The 13,566-nt window shown below is 33.5% G+C and overlaps 5 protein-coding genes across 5 annotated transcripts; 2 read left to right on the top strand and 3 right to left on the bottom strand.

The window, feature by feature from the left end:
* Positions 1 to 312: 312 nt before the first annotated feature.
* LOC123309306 lies at positions 313 to 4,528 on the top strand. The gene is made up of 9 exons (XM_044892357.1): positions 313 to 650; positions 710 to 885; positions 1,034 to 1,734; positions 1,938 to 2,298; positions 2,711 to 2,904; positions 3,174 to 3,375; positions 3,432 to 3,795; positions 3,852 to 3,988; positions 4,110 to 4,528. Exons 2-9 carry the CDS (start codon positions 824 to 826, stop codon positions 4,141 to 4,143), a joined length of 2,055 nt encoding a protein of 684 aa, XP_044748292.1. The 5' UTR covers positions 313 to 650; positions 710 to 823; the 3' UTR covers positions 4,144 to 4,528.
* Positions 4,529 to 4,910: 382 nt separating this feature from the next.
* LOC123309821 (proteasome subunit alpha type-3) lies at positions 4,911 to 6,215 on the bottom strand. Its single transcript, XM_044893097.1, has 5 exons — positions 6,058 to 6,215; positions 5,761 to 5,967; positions 5,459 to 5,704; positions 5,211 to 5,323; positions 4,911 to 5,141 (listed from the first exon to the last, which is right to left on the bottom strand). The coding sequence occupies exons 1-5, from the start codon at positions 6,076 to 6,078 to the stop codon at positions 4,964 to 4,966; spliced, it is 765 nt and encodes a 254-aa protein (XP_044749032.1). The 5' UTR covers positions 6,079 to 6,215; the 3' UTR covers positions 4,911 to 4,963.
* Positions 6,216 to 6,298: 83 nt separating this feature from the next.
* Positions 6,299 to 8,683, top strand: LOC123309820 (Golgi resident protein GCP60). The gene is made up of 6 exons (XM_044893096.1): positions 6,299 to 6,500; positions 6,552 to 6,840; positions 6,893 to 7,071; positions 7,143 to 7,297; positions 7,371 to 7,593; positions 7,788 to 8,683. The coding sequence occupies exons 1-6, from the start codon at positions 6,341 to 6,343 to the stop codon at positions 8,126 to 8,128; spliced, it is 1,347 nt and encodes a 448-aa protein (XP_044749031.1). The 5' UTR covers positions 6,299 to 6,340; the 3' UTR covers positions 8,129 to 8,683.
* A 175-nt stretch (positions 8,684 to 8,858) lies between these two features.
* LOC123309335 lies at positions 8,859 to 9,952 on the bottom strand. The gene is made up of 2 exons (XM_044892400.1): positions 9,828 to 9,952; positions 8,859 to 9,741 (listed from the first exon to the last, which is right to left on the bottom strand). Exon 2 carries the CDS (start codon positions 9,709 to 9,711, stop codon positions 9,271 to 9,273), a length of 441 nt encoding a protein of 146 aa, XP_044748335.1. The 5' UTR covers positions 9,712 to 9,741; positions 9,828 to 9,952; the 3' UTR covers positions 8,859 to 9,270.
* Positions 9,953 to 12,455: 2,503 nt separating this feature from the next.
* On the bottom strand, positions 12,456 to 13,327 carry LOC123309286 (vacuolar-sorting protein SNF8). The gene has a single exon (XM_044892321.1). It carries the CDS (start codon positions 13,232 to 13,234, stop codon positions 12,491 to 12,493), a length of 744 nt encoding a protein of 247 aa, XP_044748256.1. The 5' UTR covers positions 13,235 to 13,327; the 3' UTR covers positions 12,456 to 12,490.
* Positions 13,328 to 13,566: the final 239 nt, after the last annotated feature.

The raw sequence follows: 13,566 nt of genomic DNA, 5'->3' as shown, positions 1-13,566 counted from the left end.
CATCCACCATATCACTCACAAAGCAACGAATATGGTAAAGCCTCAGATCAATAAAAATGTATTTTGTTTATTGATCTGAGGGTAAAGCAAATTTACTCTTTGGATTATTAATATGATAAATAATTCATTTATCGTTCTTGATAATTGTTTTTCTGTTCTAGACTAGATAAGATACCCAAAGTAGAAAAAAAATTCGTTCCAGAGTTTTTAGACAAAATTAACGGAAAACCATAGATAGCGATGCGGAAAATTTGTATCAATTTTCGTTCTGTGATTAATTTGAACCAAAGAGAATCTGCTGAAACGTCACGTTTGCAAATTCTGTGACTACTTACCCAAAATAGAAAATAATAAAAAAACTAGTTTTGTGTGTAGGTAAAGAGACAACGAATTACCGAAAATAATTAACTGAATAATGTTGAATATGTTTGAAATAATAATCATTTTTACATAAAACTTTCAGATGAAATTTTGTCAGGTACATTTTCATTGTAAAGTCCAAATTTCAACAGTATGTTGTCTAGTGTTCCATGATTTATTTTTTTTTATGAAAAATCGTCTTACACAAAAATCTTTGTTAATTTTAAGTTCTAAATTTGCTTGTGTTCTAAATTTAATCTGGTTGTTGAGTATGCTGATTAATACTGCAGGTAACATTGAGCATATGTGGAAGTTCAATTTCAATTAAAATATCTCATTAATTTGAAAGGTATTAAATATTAAATACGAAGTGTCATTCAGTGCAACTGAAAATTCATCCCAATTTGGCTCATTCAAGGAGAATAGTTGCAGTGGAGAATTGTGTGCATAAATACCAGACAATATGAATGAGGTCGAAGACATAATTGATTTGAGTCAGATATCGTTTGATGATGATGAGACTTGGTATGTTCCTTCATAATACAGTTTATTGTAGTATTATATATGTGCATTATTTTTTATTCTTGCTTGATGAGTCACAGTATATTCCTGAGGAATAACCTACAAATACCCTAATTTCCAAAACAAAGGGATAATCTAAAGTTTGTTTCAGGCTATATGAATCACCAAAATCTTCCACACTGGGAGCAAGTGCCTCACTTTTCATTAAACACCCGACTGATATATTGAATCATTCTTTCATTAAAGAACATACTCAAGACTTATGCTCAAAAGAGAGTAGCTCAAAATATATTAACACACAAACATTTACTAGGCCCAAAAAAAAATTCATTAGACCAAGTATTGAAAAATATAATCAGGAATTATTTTGTGATAACAATGAACTGTTGAATAGGTCAAGTTCACCAGAATCTCCTTTCAATAAGACATTATTTGAAGAAACTCCTCAGATGAAACCGTTAGAATTCGATCTAACACAATCAGTTACAACTTGTTACTTTGATAGAATTGCTGCAAACGTTGAAAATGAGGATACCTTTCAGAATGAATCTCTACCTAGTCTAGTTAATTCTATGTGCAGTTCAACGTTTACAAATCTGATGGAAAGCAGTTTCATCAAAAACGATCCAGTTTTGAAACAGATCTGTGATACTGATTTCACCGCATCAATTCTCAGTCAAGGTTCGGAACCTTCTTCACTTTTGAATTCAAATTATGGTACTAATGATGTGGATGATTTTTTGAACAAAGTCTCTCAAGACGATATCATGAAAACTTTAGAACTGAATGGTGAGATGAAGTGTTCTGGAGATGCTTCTTATATTGTTTATAAGAAGGATGTATGCGATGAAAGTAAGGATTTAATTTCGAATTTTTACTGCAAGTTGTATGAATCGCATGTGTTTCACCATCCTAGCAATGGATGGAAGTCCTATTATGAAAATCTACAAAACTGGTCATGTTGTGATTCATACAACTTGTTAAAATCATGTAGGAAGCTTAAAAATTAGAGGAGGGTCAGTAATTCACATCCAAAATTTCTCTATCTTGTGCAGATAAAAAAATGCCACACATTATGGATTTTGAGGAATACCATGATGCGAGTGATGCCAATTTCGCAGAAGGCCAAAACCAATATCAGCACAACGGTACCTTTAGGAAAAATACTAAACTAAGCAGTGCAACGTTTAGAAAGACTGACTATAATCGTCCTACGATAGGGAGAAATCACACATACGAGATTGACCCTAAAGATGTGGAAGAAGCACGAAATGTGACCTTGACAGTTGAATCTCCAAAATCAAGCAGGCCCCATATTCTGAAGAGTAGGAATGAGACAATAGTTAAAAGTAGTTCTATGGAAGACTTTAAGAAAACCACCATTTTGAAGGACAATTGTAATAATGATCTGAATAGGTAAGTCTCATTGACTATCGTTGGTGGTTTGAAATATTCAGTAAGTCAAAAATTGAACTGGATAATTTGCATACATGTAATGATATATGAACGGAAATAAAAAAAGGACTTGGTATATGTACTGTGCTGATGTATTTAGTTCGGTGCCTACATACCGTTAATCTGTATGAAAAAGTAACAGTAAGATTCATTTGCAAAGAGTAAGTTTTCTCCCAAATATCCATTTCAATGTTTGAGCAGTGTATTAGATTTGGGATTTACACAGGGTGATTTTAAAAGCGTCTGTTTAAATGATTCATTTTGATGAGTTCCATCTTTTATCAAAAAGAGACTGACTTTTGAAGACACCCTGTATATCGTGTGGTTCCTGAAATGAAAAAGCTTTCATCGTTCTTAAAACATGTGTACCTAGGTATGCTTCCAAAGAAAGTAACTTGGAAGTTGAATGTATCAATAGTAGAGGTGGATCTAAGAAATCTTTGGATTGTTCTATTGGTTCTGCGGACAGTTTAGATCGAATGTCGACTCTATCAAGTAGTAGTAAAGGTTCAAATAAAATGCTTAATATGGAAGAGGTGGAAGCCATCGCTGAAAAGCAGGAACAAAGTGAGTGGTTCGATTTTCATAAAACTCTTTCAAAAATAAATCTGAGAAATCCGCCTTGGAAAATAGTCCTGATAAAACATTAAATACATTATTCCCTATCTTGTAGCCTTGATAAACAGGATCCTTTGTAAAGTCTTCACCTTCCTATTTGGGTCAATATTTCCAATATCCTCCTAAACAGTTCATCCCTTTCCTCATCAAGATACCGAAAAATGGTAAAGAAAATTGTTCATCCGATTACAAAATGAACATAATCTTCTTGTTTGCAGGTCTTCATAACGTCATGTCAACCCCAAAACCAAATTGGTCTAACAAAATGTTCAATAGAGTCATGTGGGAGCATTCCATCATTTCACCTATTGTAACAGGTGATATCCAATCTGATTCTGGGGATTCGAGCGACGAATACAAAAGTGTGAAGTCTTCCTTTTCCAAAATTTCTCTTGAGAGCAACCCAGTGAAACAGACTAGGTAGGAGTGAAGAGAAATAGTTGTCGATTGTTCACTAAACTAGTCACGAATTTCAGGAGCTTGGTTTCTCTTCAGGATCCTTCAGATGCAAGGAAGCTCAAGAGTATAAATACCGTGGTCAACCCGAACAATTTTTGCAAAGTCCCTATGAGAGGATCCGCCAGTAATTTACAAAAACTTGTCGCGCCTGTACCAAAACTTCCCCAGGCAAGAGTTCCATCGGCTGGTTCTATAACCTCGAACCTGAAGACCATGAAACCAAGCTTGAAAGGCTCCTACACCAGTTTGAAACCTGTCAACTCTTATTTACCTGTAGCCCCACCCATAAACGCTCCATCCCAAGGACAGAATTCAACATACGTGGCGCCCGTGAACCCCAGTGCTCAGAACCAGGGAGGCAAGAATATCAGAAATCAAGCGGTAGGCATCTCGACTAGCGGCCTCATTGGGAACCTAACCTTCCTTGCTTTTTCCAGGCTGATACCACGGTCGTCAAGATGTCCGGCGATGGAGTGTTTGTAAAACCAAATGGACCACTCAGGAGTGGTCTTCCTAGGCCCACATCTTCGACCAGTATACCCAAACCCGTTTCGAGAATACCGGGCCCGAGAAGGTAAAGTCTTTTTTGCTACACTCGAAATTGTGCAAGTTGTTTTACTCCTTTCATAAGTTTACTCAATTCAAGAACAGCAGCTTCTAAGTATTGCAAAACGATTTGCTCAACCGTTTTTCAGATTCATACCACAAAAGCAAGACCCTAGGAAATGAGCCGGAAATAATACTCCCACATTACTAATCAAAATATCATGGAGTTTGTTGAAGTGCCTTAAATATTTTAGAAAAGCTGTCGATAAATTGAATTCGTCGCATATCTATTGCTCCTTTTAAATTATTATTTATGTGTTTATATTTATACAATTTTTGTACAATGATAAATTTATTAACTATTATATAACTAAAAATAAATTTGTATATTGAATTTTTGACAAAAACATTAGAGAAATGGCTGATAAAGTGGGAGTTGAACTCCTATATTTAATGTTTCATAGTATTTGTATATTAAGCCAAAATGATGAAGAAAACAATTTACTAATGTTTTTCAGAAATACTCCTTGCAGTGTAGGCTGGTTTCAATAAAAACTGCTTTTGTTAATAAATTTTTTTATTAATTCCCCTACCAACCACCTTATAAATTGAGTTATGAATGATCTTGAACACAATTTTTCTAAGACTCATTCGAAAAAGGATTATTGAGAATGTAGATTCAAAATCCGTAAAAAAAAAATTTTTGTCTGTGTGAACTCTATTTTGAACACGCTAAAACTCGCAATTTTAAACGCGCTGTTTTCGCAAGATGATGCGGATCCACCATAACCTATTGGTTTTGGTGGAAATCAGCAAGCGCCGTCTTCTGGCGCTTGTGATTCCTCTGGATCAAAGCCACTATATTTATCTACCAATCTTCTGATGCACGAAAAAAGATCTATTTTTATTTTCTAAATATGCCAACAATAGGTCTTATTAAAAAAATAAACTGTTTCAAAATATTAGTTTATTCTTAAGGGAACTTAAATAACCAAATTAAAATCTACAAATCCTCTGTATCAGAGTCTGAATCTGCTTCCATTGCTTGTTTTGCAGCTTTTTCAGCATCTGCTAATATGTGGCTGGGAACTCTTTCATGTTTTCCATTGCTATCTTTTCCAACCCAAGATAGTTCTAGTTCGAAATTTTTATCTTTCAATTCATCATGAACTTGGTAAATTCTAAAAGAAATATTTCTGTATATATCTCCTTGAACACAATTACTTCCTATCAATCAATTTAAAACTCACATTTTGGCAGCTTCTCTTACTAATTCTTTGCAGCTCAATTCTCCCAATTTCAACTTTTCAATTTCTGTCTTTGCCGACTGCTTTGCCTTTCCTGTAGCACATCCATTATAGCCCTAAACAGCAAAATTTATTGACATATTTAATAATTGAATAGTTGTAAAAATTTCTGGACAAAACTATCAAATCTCCAGAAATAATATATCAAACAGTAGATTATATTCCCTTTACAGTTTATACTATGCACTTACATAGCTAACTCCAGATGGATCAATTGAATACATAATAGGTTGATTATCCTCGTAACTTGCTAGAATAACACTACAACCATAAGGTCTGATTGCACTGTACAATGTATAAGCATGCATATACATGCTAACTCTGTCATTTAGATATTTGAGTGGAATGCTCACTCCATATTGAGACCTATAATTAGCAGCTTCTTTTCTAGCAATATCCACGAGTTGTCTTGCATCAGCTATCAAACCAGAGAAGCACTAAAAGAATTATTTACTTAGGTTGTAAAATAATTAGAATTGTATGTGCTCTATACCATCCCAATATGACTGTCAATATTAAAAATTCTTTTATTTGTTCCTGGTTCATGCAACTTCGATGTAACTAGTTTTTCTGCGGCCAATACAATGCCATCAGTGCCTTTTAGACCTATTACTGTTCCGCTGTTTTCAACAGCTTTCATTGCATATTCCACTTGAAAAACTCGACCATCCGGCGAAAATTGGGAGGCAGAAAGATCATACTGAAATTTTCATTTATGAAAGTTATTTATTCTAGATGAGTATTTGTAATGATATTCAGATTTTCGAAAAGTAATTTCTGAATAACTTACACCAGTGCCTATTGAACTCATGATTTCTTATTGACTTTAAGAAATTAATTTATAGGAGACAAACGTTATTTTGCATCAACCAAAAATTCACTAATCATTCAAATTTTCTATGGTTGTTGTACAAAATGTCAAAAAGCAGAAGACAACCACAGAACCCTAACCTACAACTGACAACTGACAACGAAATATAATTTTTTAGCCTAGCTCCAGTTTACACGGCCAGCAGTTTTGACATTTTGCGTAGACAAAATCAACAAAACAAGCGTCTGACAAAAATGATGAGATGGCTACAAAGAGCGAAAACATTTCAGAAAAACTAGAAAATTTAGTGATAAATACTGAAAATTCCAATGAACCTATTAAAGAAAATACTCTGGTTGATGGCCTGGACTGCGATTTACCTTTAGATGAGGTCTACAAATTAGCACTTTGCTTTTATAAAGGTGAATAATTGTTAACTTACTAGAGGTTCTATTCACCTTCTCAATTTTCAGAAAAAGAAGGGAAAGCAGTACATTTCAGCTATGAAGACAAATTGCAATTAGTTGCCTTTTCCCAACAAGTTTCCCATGGACCTTTGTCAGAGGTTTTCCATAAGCTCCCTGTCTTAGGAGCACTCGACGTTGTTGGGAAGGATAGAAGATTAGCTTGGCAAAAGCTAGGCAACTTAACAACTGATCAAGCCCGATCTGGTTTTATAGAATTATTAAGTAGAAGATGCCCTCTTTTCACTACTTACATAGAGGCTCATAGAAGGGAAAAGAAAGAAAGGGAACGCAGAAAGTGTGCTGTACATATTAATTCGGGAACAACTATTTATTTCATTTTTTTTTAGAAAGGAGGATGAAAAGAAAAGACTTGTGGAAGAGGAGGAAAAATTGAGAAAAGAACAAGAAGAGAAAGTCATACAAGAACAAAAAGAAAAGGAGGAAGCTATAAGAAGGCAGATACAACAAGCTTTAAATGCTCAGACATTTGATCAGTTCAAACAATATGCTGAGCAACAATTTCCAGGTAATTATTTCGAATATGTTAACTCTTAGAAGCCTAGTAGCTTATATCATCTTTGAATACATATTTTTTAGGCGATCCAGAAAAACAAGGGGCTCTCATAAGACAGCTACAAGATCAGCATTATATTCAGTATATGCAGCAGTTACAAAGTGTGCATCAGAGACCTAGAATTAATGATGAAAATTCAAATAATAATGCTGAATTTAACAAAACAAAAACTGATTGGGTATAGTTTAAATTTTTCATGATACTTCTTCAGTATATAATAAAATTGTGAGCTATAAGTTAACACTTTTTAGGATAATGATACAAATGAATCTAGTCAACACCTTGATAACTCTGTACAACCAGCAAGTATGTGGACTAGACAGGATATAGAAGCATTCAAACAAGCAGTGTCTGAAGCTGAAGGTGATGGAGTAGTCAGAGTAGGACATGGTGAAACTGTTACTGTTAGAGTACCCACTCATGCTAACGCAACAAGATTATTCTGGGAGTTTGCAACAGATCACTATGATATAGGTAAGTGCATGGAAATTTCCTTAAAAATATATTCAGCTATCAGCTGGCATTTTATTGTTGAAAAAAATATCTAAGGTAATAGTAGATTTCCTGGACAACTGCTTTTGTACTAACCACGACTTGCTATATGATACAAAGCATCTTAGATTAATTCATTAGCACATTTATTTTCAAAACACTTCATTATTGATCAGGATTTGGAATTTACTTTGAATATGGTACGCCAACAAGTAGTCAAGTATCTGTTCATGTGTCCGAAAGTGATGATGAGGATTTAGATGAGACAGAAGACGAAATCTACGAAGATGATACCATGCCCAAAGATCCAGAAAGGGGGCCTGTTTGTTCAGAAATCAACGCTTCAAAACCACTCTTAACAGAAATTGTTCCAGTTTATAGAAGAGATTGCCATAATGAAGTGTATGCAGGATCTCATCAGTATCCAGGAGTTGGAGTCTATCTTTTGAAATTCGATAATTCTTATTCTGTTTGGAGATCAAAAACATTGTATTACAGGGTTTATTACACGCAGTAGCAGTGGACACATTGCAGTTTAGGGTAGTCTTATGTATTACTCGAATTAAGGTTAACAATATCATGAGGTACTCACAACTATTTTTATTTAACATATTTATTGCACTACCGTTATCTAGCAGGTGTGAAATCTTCCATATACTATTTATTTTTTAGAGTATTTGTAAGGTTACTTTTAATTGTACGGTGACAGTTCCAAAATGCATTAGGAATATCGAGAAGGTGTAGAATACCTTCTTGAGGAATATGTCGTAATAAAACGAACATCACCAAAGATTGTGGTTGCCTCATATGTTGTAGGTCCATGAATTCCGAAGGGTGAATGGTAATTGATTGGGAATTTTCAGGTTTGTATATATCCCAACATGTGTGTGTGTGCATTTGTTATTACTTAAGTCAAAAATGCTTTTTTTAATCTTTGTTGTCTGTAATATGAACAAAAATTTATGTTTGTTATTTTGAAACAGGACATTCTCGAATGTCTTGAATACATTTTATTTGCATATACCTACGATATAAAAAAAAGTACTTCTGTCAAATATATCTATATTCATTATTAATCCTTTTTCTACCTTCATCTATCTCCCTCTATATATTATGTATTCAATACTTTGATGAAAAATGGATATGATATATAAGTAATAAAAATCTGAACTCTTTTTATGAAACACAAGCAGTCCTGGTGAGGTTTTCGATGTACAGGATGCAAAAATTGGTAATAAATCATAAGGTACAGTAATTAGGAATTTATTTCCATAAAAATACATCATTTAAAGGTAATATTTGTAATCCAAATGTTTGGTAATAATAATATATTATTTAAACAAATATCTTCAATATTCATTTGCATAAGCAATAAATATAAATAATGATCTAACATCATAATGATGAAAATAATCTGCCATGGTAACATGTCCGTAAATAAAAATAAGTACACTTTTTCAATTTAAAGAAAGCCAGTTCAATAGAGAGAATATGAAATTGGCGAAAAAATAAGAAGTTATTGAATTTCAAATAGAAAGGCACAATTGATTTTCTTCAAGATGCAGGTACTATTATTCATAATTGAGGAGTTATTTGGTCTCATTTCATTGGTACGAAAAATTTAAGCGTATCAACTAAGGCAAAGAAAAGATTAAATCCTTAATCGTCTTTTATTTCTTCCCCTATTTTATTGTACTGAACTTTATATTTTATGGCATTATAAAAATCAATTTCTTCCCCCTTTCTATCAATCATTCTCAATTTTCTAGCCATAAGGGAACCATCATCTGGTTTTGATTTGGGTTTGGTGGGACTCAGGATGAGTCTTCGCTTCAATCTGGAGCTAATAAGCTCGGTACGTGAAACAACATGTTTCTCTGGGGTTTTGTCAGATGATTTTTGCAGTACATTATTTCTGTTATAATCTAAAGGGGACCAAGTAATTGGCTTCATTCGCCTTCCTCTTTGTATGATGGCCCTTTCCTCAGGACTCTGATTTTTGGTTGGTGTACCTCCTGGTTCATTCACTTCTGATAATGCAAACCGCCTCAAAGATCTTCTAGGTACAGGTACAGGAGCTTGTGTTTCTTCAGCTTCCATAGTCGAGGGTTTTTGTTCAGCAAGTTCAAGCTTATGGAAAATGACGGTTATATCGTAACCGTTTTTATTACACTCACTCAAGAAGCACTGCAAAAATTTGAGAAATTTTTACATACCTGTAATACTCATTAGTGGTAAATTGAGAAAAAGTATAATTCAAGTCAAACTGAAAATAAAATGAATGATCGGTTGAAATTACGTTAACCGCTTAAAAATTTGTAAATAGATAATATTCTATGATACATTCTATGAAACATAGAAACCAGAGGTCCAGAGCCATTGAACTCTATGGGAACTGGAATGGCTTCGTAGGTAGCAAAATTCGTCGAAAATTGTGACCGAGAGAGAGAGAAGAAGTAGAGCAACCTTTCTCTCTCTAGCGTGTTTTTGTTTACACTATTATAACCTAAATTCAAATGTCATTTTCGTAGATAAATTTTAAATTACATTGTTTAATGTCTTTTTGTCAGTATTTTAGTAAAAATCATGGTGATAAATTGTTTAGAAGCCATATACTTCCGATTTACATTCCTAAGAACCTCGAAAAATGTCTATATATCAAGTCAAGTTAGCTGTTGAACAGAATTTCTTGTGCTTTTTCAAAGCTTAAATATAGTTTTTTGGTGAGTGTTTTTTAAGTCTATGTGTTTCCCAGAGTTACAAAAGTGGTTTTTGCAGTAACAAAAAACATTTTGAATAAGAAGAATTTCATAACAACAATGGTCCAGTATTGTGTTGGAAACGGATGCCATAATGCAGGGGACATAAATATAATATAATATTTTTTATGTGAAGTGTTGGTATCACATAAACCAATCCATCCTGAACAGTTTTACAGAAGTGAGAATCCACAAAAGCAGTAAATAATTAGGAATTATGCCTTATGTTTTTCATTTTTTTAGGTTCCCTCTCTGAAAACCTTTTACTTTATACCTTTGGACCAAAGCTACAGGAAGGAAAAACTGGTATCCGTAGAAATACATTTGCAAAAAAAAAATTTGCAGTCCCCCACAAGAAACATTTCTTGGCAGTTTGTCAAGGAATTAGAAAAAGTTCAAATGGAGGAAGGTCTAAGGTTGGCTAATTCCCTTTCATCTCAGCATATCAATTGTAGAAATAGAATTATGAATGTCCGATTAGCTACTCAAACAATGAGTAATGGGGTAGCAGATGCTATGGAATTTCTTGATAACAAATGTAAGAACTTACAATTTGAAGATAGTGCCACTACCGTTGAATTCATTAGAAAAATTGATAGAGTGTTTGACATTCTTAATTCTAGAAATCTGTTCGGAGAGGGTTTAAAGCTCCAATTAGATCTTTTTCCCTGAGGTATGTTGAGGAAATTTTCAGTGAAACTATAGAATATTTAGAATCATTGGAAATTGATGATACCAACATTCTTTTTCACTATCGAAAGACATTCTTCTTTAGGATTTATTTCGACCATGAAGAGTGCACTAGGGCTAGTGTAGAATGTTCCATCAATCAAAATTAATGAATGATGAACTTCATGGGGATCCTCTACTATTCGTCAGAAAATGACTAAATTAATTTTATTTAATAATTGCTAAGCAAATGTAACATTTTTGTCCCAATTATGTTGAATAAAAATATTTCAGCAATTTTGTTCTTTACTTTTTGATATGATTCCTTTTATATATTGAACTATTTGGAATATTTAAAATCTCTCGCACTGACACCAGAGACGACTGTCTCTGCTCCAGAGACAACTCTGTCTTCGCTGACACCGCTTTTCATATGATTCCAAAGCTTTATCCGAGGCTTTTCAGAAGATCATTTCCTCATATTCTTGCCTCTAGATTATAATTAATATTTATATTCAAATTACTCTAAAGCTTCTATTTTATTAATTCATCAAGGCTGCAAGGTTGATTATTAAAAATTTCGTTCCCGAAATTCAGGAAATTATGATTAACATCATAAATCACTAAAAAAAGTGCAAAATTTTTAGAAATTTCGATTAGAATGACAAACTAATGATTAAATATTTTTAGCACGAACCGACTCGTTGAAAGATTTGAACAATTTGGGAAATAGAGAAAGAAGTGAATTTTTCCAATCAGTATCAAACCTTTAAATATTTTCAGTTCGAATAGTTCATTCTTTCATTCCCGCACATTGAAATGTTTACGTTGCTAATAGCAACGGCGTGCGAGAGAGAAAGGTTGCTCTACTTCTTCCCTTTCGCTCTTCCTCATTTTGCCTGTATCGCGATGCCATTCCAGTTCCCATAGAGTTCAATGTCCAGAGCAGACAGATAAGAAATATTTGTCAGATTTCGAGATTTCAGAATATGGTCACAGTGAAATACGAAGGAAACATAAAAATTATTTTTTTATTTGTAGACACATTCAAATAATGTAATATTCAGTTTAGTCAAGACATTCTTGAAGTAAGATTGAATTAACACAAAGACTTATGACTAAACCGAACCATCCATTTTACACACAGAGGCCACCAGTCAAATTTCTATCTAGTAATTAATATTTAATTAACAAAAAGGAATCATATCATAAAATCGAATCAATCGAATGTACACGCTACGCCTAAATAACTAAATTGATATTCAGAACTGGTCAAACAAGAATTTGTGCTATCTTGAACATCAGATAACACTTGATAGGCTTTAATTTTATTCTGTTTAATAGAATAACATTTTCTTATAATTTTCATTTCAATGTGTTTCTCAGCAACATTCTGATTAACTTCTCAATTCATCATTAACGATTTGCTCTCAATGCCGACTTTATTACTCTCATATATTGACATTGAATAAGCTAGGAAAATAATATGTAGGTCCAGATTCATCTTGTGTGTCTATCCAAGATAGTCCCTGTTCCAGCATTTGTTCTAAAGCCTGCTTAGCTCTATCTTCCTTCCATTTGAGCTCTGAGCATACTGTATTAATAGATATAGAACACCAGTTTTTTGTTGATAATAATTGTAAAATAGCACCATGATCCATATTCAATTCCCCAGGTACCGAATGTACCATATATTTTCCATTTCCAACAGGAACAACAGAAAAACCGCTCCCGAATATCTTTAATTTTTGAGCTGCCCTTAACAGATCATCTTTTGATATTTCTTGATGTTGTTTGCTTTGCCCCCTGGCTTTAATGAGTTTCGTTCTCAGTTCATCTAAACCAATTAGCCCACCAGTTATGGCATTTGTTGCTAGACAAACTTCCACTATTTGTACTGCTAATTCATAGTAAAAATCGCCAATGCCTAATACCGACCAGAATCCCTTTCCACTTGACAATGGATCTACTCCAATTGTAGCGCACATTTCTTGAAATTGCCGTCTGAATTCACCATTCTTTTTAATTTCATTTTTGTGTTTGGTGGCAAAATCTTCTAAATGTACTCTGAATACTTCCAACTGCTTGGTCATTTGTTCAATTTGATTCTCTTGGATTTCATTTCCTATATTTGTATATTTGGCTTGTTCTATTTTATGTTTTTGAATAGCGCCGAGTCCTACACCTCTTCGCATTTTCGGTACTTTATTGCACAAATTATGATATTTTAACTGTTTCCAGAGACTGCTGATTCCTTTCTTTTTTATTTACAAAATTTGACGTCTCTTTATAACCTGAAAAGTTTTGACAATAGTCTATGAACTTGACTTTTGAACTATATTCATGTTTTTCTTTTGTTCAATGTTCATCCATTGGCCTTGACGAATTTGAATTTTTCAAAGTGCAAATTTGGATTATTATACAATATAGGGTGCCCAAGGGATACCAAATTTCAGTTCTCGTACTTAAATTAGAAATATTAAAGAGTTCCTGGTGTTTACTTCGAAGGATGAGATGATTTATTTTT

This window comes from Coccinella septempunctata, chromosome 3, assembly GCF_907165205.1.
Source record: "Coccinella septempunctata chromosome 3, icCocSept1.1, whole genome shotgun sequence".
Taxonomy (NCBI): Eukaryota; Metazoa; Arthropoda; class Insecta; order Coleoptera; family Coccinellidae; genus Coccinella; species Coccinella septempunctata.
The sequence above is the reverse complement of the archived record's forward strand: the minus strand, read 5'-3'. Positions and strand labels throughout refer to the sequence as shown.